We start from the raw sequence: 12,777 nt of genomic DNA, 5'->3' as shown, positions 1-12,777 counted from the left end.
AGAAAACATCTCCGTTTTGCTTCTTTCCTGCTCAAGGTTCTGGACTATGAACTTAAACTAATGGGAGCGTTCTCAGCAATAGAATGAGGTCCTTCCAATGATTTGGAAGCAACCAGAGACTCATCAAGGTAGTAGCTTATTCCATCACCGCTACAAGCCTGAAATAAGAACTTTACATTTATTGTACATATTTGACTCCTTTAACCAATTTTAACTCTCACTTTTCTTTCTTTCTTTCTTTCTTTCTTTCTTTCTTTCTTTCTTTCTTTCTTTCTTTCTTTCTTTCTTTCTTTCTTTCTTTCTTTCTTTCTTTCTTTCTTTCTTTCTAACAAATAAACCTTTAGATTATAGATACCAAAGGATTGGCATCAGCATGATTTTTGGGTAAGATCTGAGTTATATATTGACCTGGGTGTGCGGCTGGTCCTTTGGGATCAGAAGCACATATTATTGATTTTAAAGAACCACACATCTTTAAATCTAATGTTTTTGCTGGGGAACATGGAATGGGAGAATAACCACCAGTTTTGGGGTCTCTCTGCCCTATTTCTCAGCAGTTTGTCCTGAATTTGGTATTCACAGTTGTGACCCACAAAAGCACAGTTACAGCTACCCCGGGAGCCCAGGCTGCTGTGAGGATTCCCAGGCTCTCCACCTTCTCTGGGGATGTGTCTCAAGGGGCAGAGACATAGGCTGGGGCATTCTTTTGGGCCCCCCAGTCCCTTGCATAGGGCAGGTAGAGGATCTGGGGCTCCTCACAGAGGCTCTGGTTCCCTAATCAGCTCTTTCTAAGGACTGGCTCTGGCTTCTGGCCTGGGCAGGGGGTGGAGCTTCATTGGAGGAGGAGGAGCAGCAAGTGGGGCCTCCGGGGGGAAAAAGAGGGGCAGGGTCACTGAGGGGACGTGGCTCCCGGCCTGTGTCCCACTTTTGCTTTTTGAAAAGGTGGTCACCCTACACTGAATGGGCTGGGCTGGGATAGGAGTGAGTTGGGCCTGAGTTGAGGCCAGTTTCCATTGTTTTGCATTGCTGGGGCAGCACAAATGGAGCGGACGGGGAGGGAACCTATGCCTGAGTCTCTTACCTTTACTCCTGTGTGTCAGACCATTACTCAGACATGCAGTTCTGCCCTGCCTCAGTACAGAGTGGACATAGTAGGTGTGCTGTGTGCAAAGCCATTAATGAAGGGGTTGCCTGAATGGCTTCTCCTGATGCTCCTGTGTTAATCATGTCTCTGATACCACTCAGTCACAAGAACCTGGCAGAGGGTGTATCGGAAAGGTGGGTGTTCGTGCCCCTTGAATAGCCCCCATCCACAGCTGGTGCAGCACCCATTGGTCATACTGAACCCAGAGCGCTCAGGAAGGAACACGATTGTGACAGCACAACAGTTCTGCAGCTGTTTTCATAGCCCTTGGATGTTTAGCCAGAGATGGTACAGTGACAGGCCAGGTGTAATGGGAAACAATATCCACATTCCTACTCTTTATTGACTATCAACAGGAATTGTGAGATCAGAGCGGCCACCAATATGGCTCTTTATGGGCCAACATTGCACCGATCCCCTGGCTCTCCACAAACAGTCACTTTGTAAATGCTGCTCCCTGCCTTGGTCTCCCTCCCCCAGTGTCCAATCCTCCCTCACCATCCCTGTCATCCCTCATCAGACTTAGACCCCATCTAAACTTCTCTATGGACAGGAGTTCGGTAACTCATGTCATCTTGGATGTAAGGTCCATGATGGAATAGGTGGCCCATGTTTTTTGTCTCCCATGTCACTGGACCCAGGTGGTGAACTGACCCTTCACTTGATGAACATCCTGATTATCTTCACACGAAGGTGTTTGCTTTTCATACTGTACACAATTGGATTTATCATCGGTGGGAGAAGCAGGGAGATGTAGCCTATGAGAATCTGAAATAATGGAAAAGAGCCCTCCCCGAATCTGTGCATCACAGTCAAGCTGATCTCTGGTGTGTAGAAGAGCAGGAGGGTGCAGAAGTGGGAGACGCAGGTGTTCAGGGCCCTCAGGGACTCCTTGTAGGATGAGATGCTCAGCACTGTTTTGAGGATCATCACATAAGAGAGGAAGATGAGCAGCGAGTCCAACCCCATTGTTATGAGTTTAGTAAACAATCCATAGATGCTGTTGACTGTGATATCTGAACAAGCCATCTTCATGACCTCCTGGTGCAGGCAGTAGGAATGGGAGAGGACATTGGCTCGACAGTAGTGGAACCGTTTCAGGAGAAAGGGAAGTGGAAGTTTTATGACCATCGCTCTTAGCACAGCCACAAGTCCCATCTTGGCTATTCTCGGTGGGGTTAAGATGGTAGAATATCTCAGTGGGTTATGAATTGCGATGAAGCGGTCAAAGGCCATCAACAAAAGCACAGAGGATTCAATGCATTGAAGCAAGTGGATAAAGAACAGTTGGGCTAAACAGGCATTGAGGCTGATCTCCCTAGAGTTAAACAAATATATGCCCATTATGGTCGGTATGGTGGTTATCGATATGCCAAGGTCTGTGACGGCCAACATGGAAATGAAAATATACATGGGCTCATTGAGGCTTGGATCTCTTTTTACAGTGAACAGAATGACTGAATTTCCTATTATTGAAATAACATACATGAAGCAGAAGGGGATAGAAATCCAGAGATGTGTTTCTCCATGACTCGGTAGCCCGGAGAGAAGGAATATTACAGATTTTAATTTTGTGTCATTGACAGCTGACATAATGTACTGGGCAGGTCCAAGGCGTTCTGAAATGTCCTTCCTAAAAAAAAAAAAAGAGGAGTTTACATTATATTTAGTAAGTAATCATTCCGCTCTCAGTGCAAGTCTACAGCCTCCCAGAGTTCAAGGTAGATAAGCAAAAACATACTCTAGGATTTATATGGATGTTGTCAGTCTGACTGGATGAGACATGTAGTCCATCTACCCCAGTAACCAGTGGCCATGTCCAGAAGCTTCAGAGGAAGGTGGAAGAAGCCATGAGTTAGGCAGCTATGAGAGAACCTGCTCCCAGAGAGTTTCTCCCTGACACCCACTAGTTAGACATATTTTGTGGTGTAAATCAGGAAGGTTCAGAGCCTCTCCAAAACTTTTTTAAAACAATCCTCTCTTCTGTTATTGGATTTTCTGTTTATTCAGTCCCTCTTTGAATCATGCTAAGCTCTCGACCCCATTGATACCTTGTGGCTGTGAATTCCACAGCCTACTTGAGCACTGTATGATTTTACCATTGTGACCTTAGAACATAAAAACATAGGGACAGCCATAGTGAGTGAGACGAAAGGTCCATCTACTCCAGTATCTTGTCTTCAGCAGTGGCTTATGCCAGGTACACCAGAGGGAATGAACAGAACAGGTCACAATGAAGTGATGCACCATCCATGAATTTATGTAGTTTTCTTTTGAACTTGTTATACCCTTCACACAGACACCATTTCTGGCTCTCCACTTGTGAGTGTGATCCCTTGTATCATGGTATGTGGGCAAATACACGGCAAGTGCATGGTGAAAATGGTTATTGTATTTATCTGTGCTGCACTGAAGCTATTTTAAAATCTGTGTTATAGCTTCATTATATGAATTATTTTTTTCTGCACCCTTTAAGGTCCAGGTTATGCAATTGCCTCTTCCCAACATATAGGTTTCATTTTTAGGGTCAGGTCTTTTAATAACAGTGATATCAACATCCTCACATCACAGTTTCATGTGTAAATTCAGTCAGAACCAGGCTCTATTAACTCACCCTTACCAAATACTCCCAGTGATATTCTCTGATCCTCAAGAATCCCTCGAAGAGAAGCTGAAATTGACTTAATCCAGAGACTGTGATCATTCTCCTGCTTCTCTTTATCCCACTGGGACCTGCGTCCTCTGCCCATGCAACAGTCTGTAGATATTTGGAAAATTACAAGCCAACACTGACAGTTATTTTAGCTGGGCAGGGGAGAAATTGGTGTCACAATTCGGTCAATACTTCATACACTGGTATTGCACTAATATCCACTTCAGTGTACAAGTTACCTCAGCCATTCTCATTTAATTGGTGATGGGGGTCAATTAGATAAAAAGTCTTTTACACTCCCCTTTCCTGCACCTCAGCTAAACTCTTTGCTGAAACCCAGACCAGTTACCACAAACAACACAGCTGTATTCACAATCAAGCTAGAGAATAAAATCTTTGACAATGTATTTGCTGATTAAATTTCCAGGAGCAAATAAACCCAAGTAGATTTGGGAACTAGTTACTTATATTCCGTGGGGTCTCCTGTCATTCAGCCCCTGGCAGGATCAGGCCCAGAGCACATGGCACCTGTAGAAATGGGACCCCTTGAGAAATCCTGTCTTGGGGCATCAGGGTTTTAACACTCCGAGCTCATGTTTCTGTGTAACTTGAATAACCCACTGAGCACCTTGGGCAGATGTAGAGAACAGGTTCCCAAGCTATCTAGTGCTGCCTGTCCTCCTGCCCCTGTTACGGAGTCACTCTGACAGCCCAGCCGAGTTCGCTGCGGTGGCACAGAACATCTTCAAATTTAAACAGCTCACAGCCTTTCCCCTTCACTGCATATTGTAAAGATAGTGAAACCTCCCAACGTACCCAATTCCTGCTAGAAGGGGATCTGCTGACACCAGCTGTCTTTACCATAACTGTCAAGGTATCGGTGGAGAGATTGCATGGGCAGCAGGCAGTATCTGTTCAGATAGGGAGGCAACTGTGTTTATGAAGCATGCCTGCACATTCCCTTGGGGGCCACCCAGGCATTAGGGAACCTCAGCTGCTTGGCTCCGTTTGCACGAGCTTTAACCCCTGTCACAGCCAATGGCACACTTCCAGAGGCCAAATCACAGGGGATGTTAACCAAGTGGACTGCAGCACAAGCCCTGCTGCAGGCTCTATTCCTAGAATCCGGGCTTGTCATCACTGTTCGAATGGTTCTGATTAGTCACAGGGCTACCTCGACGGCGGCTGAGTGGTAACAATGATGCTGTCCCAGCTGTGATCTTGCTGAAATAAAATAAAATAGAATAATAATATGGGGCTGATTACTCCCTGGCAGCCCCTTTCCTGCATTACAAACCCGGGGGTAGCCCAGGGAAGGGAGATTCCACAATGCTCCATACATGGAAATTTCCCTTGGATCCTTCCAGTAGGGGAGGACCCTTCCCTTCTCCATGAGGAACAAGGAATAAGGAAGAGGATTTTGGAGGGGAGTGTGGGAGTGTCACGGGGATGACGGGAGTTTCAGCACAGTCACCAGACCGGTGTTTGGAAGCCATTGCAAACAATGGAGCAGCAGACACAGGAGCCTCATCTTAGATGGTTTGATTGGGAGAAAGTAGTCTGAGGGCAAAGGTCAGCTTCACACCTTGACCCCGTAACACACTAAGCACAGAGCACTGTGGTGACTGGGCGCAGGCTCACACGGGTTTCAGCAAAAGCTGCTTCCACAAGAAATTAGTAAACAGATGGGAAGATGGTCTCAGAGACACAGGGACACAAGACTAGGTCGAAGCAGGGATTTAGGCATGGATGGGCCGGGGGGGGGGTCCACCCACTGAGCATCCAATCCACCAGCTGGGACTCCTGACTCCAGTTTTGTGCCCAGCTGTATCCCTCTCCTGCTGGTCCGTAGCACTGATTCCCTGGTGTCTTACCCCAGATGAGGATGTGCCTTGTTTGGGCCAGTAGTGGATCACCCTGCTCCGTTCCGCCCACCTGCCACTCCTGTGGTGAAGCAAGGTCTGGGTGTGGGTGATTGCCCCTCTCCTCCACTTGGATGCCAGAGAGTGGGTCGGGACACTGGAATAGTGCTGGGCAGTAGGATTGGGGTAAGCCCAGCATCTCATAATGACTGGGTGGGGGAAGCGGAATAAGCCTCCACCCCCTGACATCATGCCCTGACCCCACCTGCATCCTTGATCCCATTTCCCCAGTTTGAGGGGAGCTGCAGAAAGGATGGAGAGGGAACCTCAGTTTTCCTGGCTGAGCCAGGGCCACACAAATCCCTAATCTCCCTCTGTAGGGGGCGATGGGGCTCCTGAAAGCTGGGCTCACCCAGTTTTCCTGTTCCAGCTACAACACTGGTCCCAAGAGCCCCTTGGCTTCCCAAAGGAATGTAAGTTGGATCATTTCTGTTTCATTATCTCCAGAACAAAGTCCGTCTAACTTAGCTTGTAGTGGTATATGAGCAGGGCAGGATTAACTCTTCTGGGGGCCAAGGGCTATTAGAATTTGTAGCCCCGCCTAGGCTCCAGGGTGGGGAGAAAGATGAGGGGTTCAGAGTGCGGGAGGGGGCTGCGGGTTGAGGCAGGAGGATGGGTGCAGGAGGGGGTGAGGGCTCCAACTGTGTATGTGGGCTCTGAGGTGGGTCTGAAGATGAGGAGTTTGCAGTGCAGGAGGGGCTCAGGTCAGTGGGTTGGAGTGGGGGTGTGGGGTCTTGGCAAGAGTTACGGTGTGGGGGAGGGCTTAGGGTTGTAGTGTGGGGTCTGGGAGGGACTTAGAGTTCAGGAGCAGGCTGGGGGTTTGGGTTTGGGGCCTGGTTAGGATATGCAAAGGGTGCTAAGGGTTGGGGCAGGGAGTTGGGGTGCAGGACACTTACCTGGGGCAAGTCCTGTTTGGTGGGGGGTGCAGGTAGCCCCACACAGTCCTGCGCTTGCCTGCAGATACCACCCCCCGCAGCAGTGGAAGGAGTTTCCTGATGCTTGCACCAGCTCTAGCCAGGAGGCAGGGGATGGCAGCTCCCTGTCGCTCATTCCCAGCTTCGGGGTTATGGAGGCTAGGGACACCACACCTTCCCATCGTGGCTAATAGCCATTGACTGACCTCTCCTCCATAAATGTGTGTATGTCTTTTTGATCCTTGTTATAGTCTTGGACTTCACAACATCCTGTAGCAAGGAATTCTGCAGGTTGTCTGTGCTTTGTGGGAAGAAATACTTCCTTTTATTTGTTTTAAACCTGCTGACTATTAATTTCATTTGGTGACCCCTAGTTCTTGTGTTGTGAGAAGTAGTAAACGACACTTCCTTCTTTACTTTCCCCACACCAGTCATGATTTTATACACCTCAATCATATCCCCCCTTAGTTGTCTCTTTTCGAAGTGGAAAAGTTACGTTTTCAAGTTACATTCCTTTGGAGCTCTTGGGACCCATTCTAGTTTTCCTGTGTCTCTGAGAGCATCTTCCCATCTGTGTACCTCTTTGTTGTGAAAGGAGCATTTGCTGAAACCTCTGTGAGACTGGTACCAAACCATTGTTCCTCTCTGGGGCTAGTGTTCGGGGTGGGGGTAGCTGGCATCTCATCATATTGAGATTACCAGGAACTCAGGGAATTAAACTCCTGTGACATCATTAAACAGGAACCCAAGAACAATTCATTTTCCAGATGAAAATGCCGAGTCATGCTTTCACCTGAATCTACTAAAGGACAAATCCATTGGCCTGGGCATGGATTAGGGTCATAGTGGACAAGCAACTCCACGTGAGCTCCCAGTGTGACTCAAATGGGCTAATGTTACCAATATGGACACAGGCCTGGAAAGGCCCTCCTGGGTCAGTGTGCCTGGTCCCCTGTTATGGCAGGAGACCCAGGCATATCATCCTGTGAATAAGCCTGTGTAAGCAGGGTCTGAGTGAGTTCTCCCGACAGCTATCCAGGAGGGGGAGAGACTTCAGAAGCAAACTTTATTTTCATGGACACACTTACTCTGCCTGGGTATCCAGCAGATAGAGTGGTGATGCTCAAAGTGATCAACTTTGGTTAGTGTTGGGTTACAAATCACTATCGTACTGAATGAATTGTGGGTGAAATGTTATCAATGTTATTCTTATTTTTTGTATGAATAAAGGGTAGCAGAACTGTGCTTAACCTGCCCCAAATGAGGGGGTCACCCTCAGCTGAAAGTATCACGTCAAGCAAGGTGCTCGATTGACAGATTCCTGTGAGAGTAATAGGGGTGGGGACAGGTGTCCTAGCCAGGATGTATGGCCCGGGCGCCTGCGTATTCTGGCAGCCAATAAGAGAAGGGCTTGTTGCGAGCCTATCAGAGAACAGATTGGGGACAGCCAATCAGGGCCCAGCTCAGCCATATAAAGGACTGCTCAGGGAGAGAGTAGTCAGTCGGTCCCAGGCCTTCAGAGGGGAAGGTCTGTCTCCAGAGCTGGGAGGCCAGCACCACAGACAGCACAGTGCAGGCCTTCCTTGGAGAGCGGGAGAAGGTCCTACTCCGTAGCCTGCCAGGCGGCAGGCCTGGAAGGAAAAGGCCTAGCGGGGAGAAGGGCCGTTGGGGAAGCGGTCCATAGGAGCAGGCAGAGGAGGAAGGAGAAGGAGGACAACAAGGCTGTCGCTAAAGGGCCTCTGGACCGGGACTCAGAGTAGTGGGCGGGCCTGGGTCCCTCCCCTTCCCCCCTTTTTTTGTTCCCTTTCGCCCTACACTCAGCCATAGGCCACAGGGAGCGGCCAGCTGGAACCATGCCAGATCCTGGACTGTAGGGATCGGACTTAAGGGTGTGGGACTGTTGATCATCCAGCCCCCCCCCCCCCCCGGAAGGGGGCGCAAATGGACAGAAGGACACTGTCAGAGGGCAGTGTTCCAGAAAGGGGACCCTGTGCGTTGGGAGCAACGCGGGTCCACCAGCCAACCCAAGGTGGAACGACAGGCGGGAAACCACCAGAAGGAGGCGCTCTACTGGATCGAACTGATTCCCCGAGGCGACCAGTAGGAGGCACTGTGGTGGAGAGTCCCAACGCTGTCACACGTGGTACCAGAAGTGGGGAACGGGATCCGGACCTGTTAAAGGGCCCAGAGGGTGGGGGTTTGCGTCGGAAGCACCCCGCTCACCCTCCTCCCCGAAGATGGAGGCCGAGAAGCTACTGAAATGGATGCTGGAAAAGCAACAGGAGCAGTTGGCCCAGCAGCAACAGCAGCAGGTGCAAATGCTACAACAAATGACTAGCCAACAGCAACTGCTGATGACTCAGCATCAAGAGCACCAGCAGCAGCTCCTGCAGGAGTTGGCCGCCTAGCAGCGGGCGCAGCAGGAACACCTAGTACAACAGATGGCCCCGCTATTACACTCGGCAGGAGGCACCCCTGCTGCACCCATGGGGACCGGACTTGGGGATACCTTAGGGGCACTACCGGTACGCCTCACCAAGATGGGGCCTGAGGATGACCCAGAAGCATTTTTGGTGATGTTTGAGTGGGTGGCAACCGCTGCCCGGTGGCCCTCAGAACATTGGGCCACCTTGCTAGCCCCCTACTTGATGGGGCAGGCTGAGGTCGCATACCATAACTTCGACCCCCGGGAAGCCCTCGAGTACACATGAGTGAAGGCGGCCATCCTGGATCATACCGGCATTAGCCCGGAAACCTACCGCCAGCGCCTCCGCAAGGAACAGTACCCTCCGGGGGCCCGACCCCGCGCCGTGGCCCAACGCATCCGAGACTACTGCTGGAAATGGTTGAACCCGGAAGGCTTGACGGGACCCCAGGTAGCGGAGATGGTGGCCCTAGAACAGTTCACCCAGGTCCTGCCCCCGGGAGGAAGTGCCTGGGTATGACGACATCGACCGGCCACCTTGTCAGCAGTGGTGGCCTTGATGGAGGACTACTTATCTGCCGAGGGAGCGGAGGCGCTACCCTGAGCGGCAGGGAACCTTGGTCGCAAGGGAGGGACAGAGAAGGGGAATCTCTGTGGGTTGGGACCCTCCGAACCACTGGCAGGCAACCGGTATGGGCCTCCGAGGCCTCCCAACCCCGAGCCTAGACACAAGTTACCATAGGTGACGACTCGGAGGGAGCACCAGCCTCCAAAGCGAGCATGCCCCCTTGGGGGAGGCACAGGGCCAGCCGAGGCTCAATACAGATGCTGGGGTTGCGGACAAGAAGGACATTTTTGACGAGATTGCCCTTTCATGGACTGCAACTACAGGCAAGCCTGGGTGGCCGGACAAAGGGCTTGGAGGAGAGAGATAGGAAAGCTGGTAGTCCCTGTACGGGTTGAGGGGACCCCCACAAACACCCTCGTACACTCAGACGCTCCTACGAGAGGGGCTGGTCCCGAATCGTAATCTTTCGGGGCCCCTGATCCACTTACAGTGTGTGCATGGAGATATCCGCCCGTACCCCACAGCCTGGGTCAAAATAGGAGTAGGCTGCTGAGAGGAGGGTCTCCGGGTAGGAGTGGCCCCCAGGCTGGCCTACCCGGTGGTGCTGGGACGAGATTGGCCGGGCTTCGGGGAGGTTCTCCTGAGGTACCAGCCGCCTGAACCCCGACCCGACAGGACTAAGGTGCCTAGAACGGGACTGCTCGGGCGCAGACCAAGGAGTTACCCCAGCGAGGGGACCTCCGCAACCCAGGAGGCCCCCGTGGAGCATCCTGGAGATAGGCCCCGTTCAGTGGAGGACGCCCAAGCAGAACTAGAGCATGATGGGGACTTCTTACAGGAACAATGGGAAGACCCAACCCTAGGTAGAGCCTGGGAGCAGGCAACCAACCCTGACACCGAGGGGGGCATGACGCCACGGCCTCCACAGGACCCCCACTTTGAAATATGGCGGGACCGTCTGTACTGCATAGCTCAGGAACCCCAGACCTGAGAGATGTTCCGTTAGCTGTTGGTTCCCCGGAGACTGTGAGCCAGCCTCCTCCAACTAGCCCACGCGAACCCTTGGGCAGGACACCTGGGGCGCGAGAAGACCCTACAGAGGGTAGCTCGCCGGTTTTTCTGGCCGGGCATACACCAAGAGGTGGGGGACTTTTGTGCATCGTGCCCAGAATGCCAGCGAGCCGGGCTGAAAGGGGTAGCCCGCATGCCCCTGGTACCCATGCTGGTCGTTGGGGTACCCTTTGAGCATATTGGGATGGACCTTGTTGGCCCCCTCGAACAAAGTAAGACAGGGAACCGCTTTATCCTAGTGGTGGTGGATTATGCAACGCGCTATCCCGAAGCCGTTCCCCTAAAGACAGCAAAAGCACCAACCATCGTGAATGAACTAGTAACGATTTTCGCCTGGGTTGGGATACCCGGGGAAATATTGACTGATCAGGGCATGAACGTGTCCTCCAAATTAATAGCAGAGCTATGTCACCTCATCCATAAACGGACTCTCTGGACATCGGTGTACCATCCGCAGACCGATGGCCTGGTAGAACGGTTCAACAGCACGCTAAAAGCTATGATGCAGAAGTTTGTAGAGGAGGACCCCTCGCATTGGGATGCCTTGTTGCCAGCCTTATTATTCGCTATAGGAGAGGTACCACAGGCCTCGACGGGGTTCTCGCCCTTCGAGCTCTTATACGGGAGGCAGCCCAGGGGGATATTGGACCTCCTGAAGGAGGAGTGCAAAGCCCAGAAGACGCGGGTCCTCGGAACCATGCAATATGTGCTACACCTCCGGAAGCGACTCCAAACGTTAGGGGCCTTCACTCGGGAAAACTTGGAACGGGCCCAGGCATGCCAGGAACACCTCTATAACCGCGGGACTAGAGGAGAAAATTCAGCCCAGGCGATTGGGTGCTGCTCCTACTGCCCTCAGTGGAGTCGAAACTCCTGGCCAAATGGCAGGTAATCCGACGAGTGGGGCCAGTTGACTACGAAGTCAGACTACCGGGACGACGTAAGGAGACTTGCATTTACCATGTCAATCTTCTGAAGGCCTGGAAAACGCGGGAAGTCCTGTTCATTGGCCCGTCCACCAAGACTCGGAACTTGGACCCCTAGCGGGAGATATTCCCGACCCCAGACCGGCCACGTTGGGGTCAGGCCTCAATCCCAGACAGAGAGGGCACTTACAATGGTTAGTGGAGGAATTTCCGGATGTTTTATCTGCCCACCCGGGCTGGACGACTCTAATGAGTCATCATATCACCACCGACCCCGGGAAGAGGGTGAGGGACAACCACCAACCGTTACCCAAGAGAATGTGGGATACGGTCCGGCAGGAGGTAGAGATGATGTTGGAGTTGGGAGTGGTGGAGGAATCAACGAGTGAGTGGCATAGCCCTATTGTCTTAGTCCTGAAGCCAGACGGGACGACCCGGTTTTGCATCGACTTCAGAAAGGTCAATGCTATCTTCCGCTTTGATGCATACCCAATGCCGAGGGTGGATGAATTGTTGGAGCATCTCGGTGGAGCCAGGTATCTGTCAACCATAGACCTAACTAAAGGATACTGGCAGATCCCCCTCACGCGAAACTCGCGTGCAAAGGCAGCCTTCCCCACCCCTTTCGGCCTCTTCCAGTTCATAACAATGCCATTCGGGTTACACGGAGCAGCGGCTATGTTCCAACGCTTGATGAACAAGGTCCTCCAACCCCACGACCAATATTCGGAGGCCTACATAGATTATATTGTAGTTTACAGCCTCGACTGGGAGAGCCACCTACACCACCTGGCAGGGGTGTTACAGGCCCTCAGAGCGGCCGGCCTAACAGCTAACCCGGCAAAATGCCACCTAGAAGAAATGACCTACCTGGGATACACGGTAGGAAAGGGGAAACTAACGCCCTGATTAGCAAGGTACAAGCACTCAAAGACGTACCCGTCCCCAAGACGAAGAAGCAAGTGCATCAGTTTTTAGGATTAGCTGGGTACTACCACCATTTTGTGCTGGATTTTGTGTCTATAGCTGCCCCCCTGTCAGATCTGAGCCTCGACAGGTACAGTGGTCCGAAAAATGTGAGAGAGCCTTTGGCACACTAAAGGAACGGCTCACTCGAGAACCTGTCCTATGCCACCCCAACTTCACAAAGGAGT

General features: G+C 51.6%; 1 protein-coding gene across 2 annotated transcripts; it reads right to left on the bottom strand.

Annotated features, from left to right (window-relative positions):
* Positions 1-1,735: 1,735 nt before the first annotated feature.
* On the bottom strand, positions 1,736-5,428 carry LOC101952295 (olfactory receptor 51G2-like). 2 transcript variants are annotated; one of them, XM_065581906.1, is made up of 2 exons: positions 3,759-5,428; positions 1,736-2,777 (listed from the first exon to the last, which is right to left on the bottom strand). In XM_065581906.1, exon 2 carries the CDS (start codon positions 2,735-2,737, stop codon positions 1,802-1,804), a length of 936 nt encoding a protein of 311 aa, XP_065437978.1. In that variant the 5' UTR covers positions 2,738-2,777; positions 3,759-5,428; the 3' UTR covers positions 1,736-1,801. The 2 variants fall into 2 exon arrangements, with proteins under 2 accessions (XP_065437978.1, XP_065437977.1); XM_065581905.1 differs by having other exon boundaries at positions 3,765-5,428.
* Positions 5,429-12,777: the final 7,349 nt, after the last annotated feature.

This window comes from Chrysemys picta, chromosome 1, assembly GCF_011386835.1.
Source record: "Chrysemys picta bellii isolate R12L10 chromosome 1, ASM1138683v2, whole genome shotgun sequence".
NCBI lineage: Eukaryota > Metazoa > Chordata > Testudines > Emydidae > Chrysemys > Chrysemys picta.
This window is presented reverse-complemented; position numbering and strand designations above follow the sequence as displayed.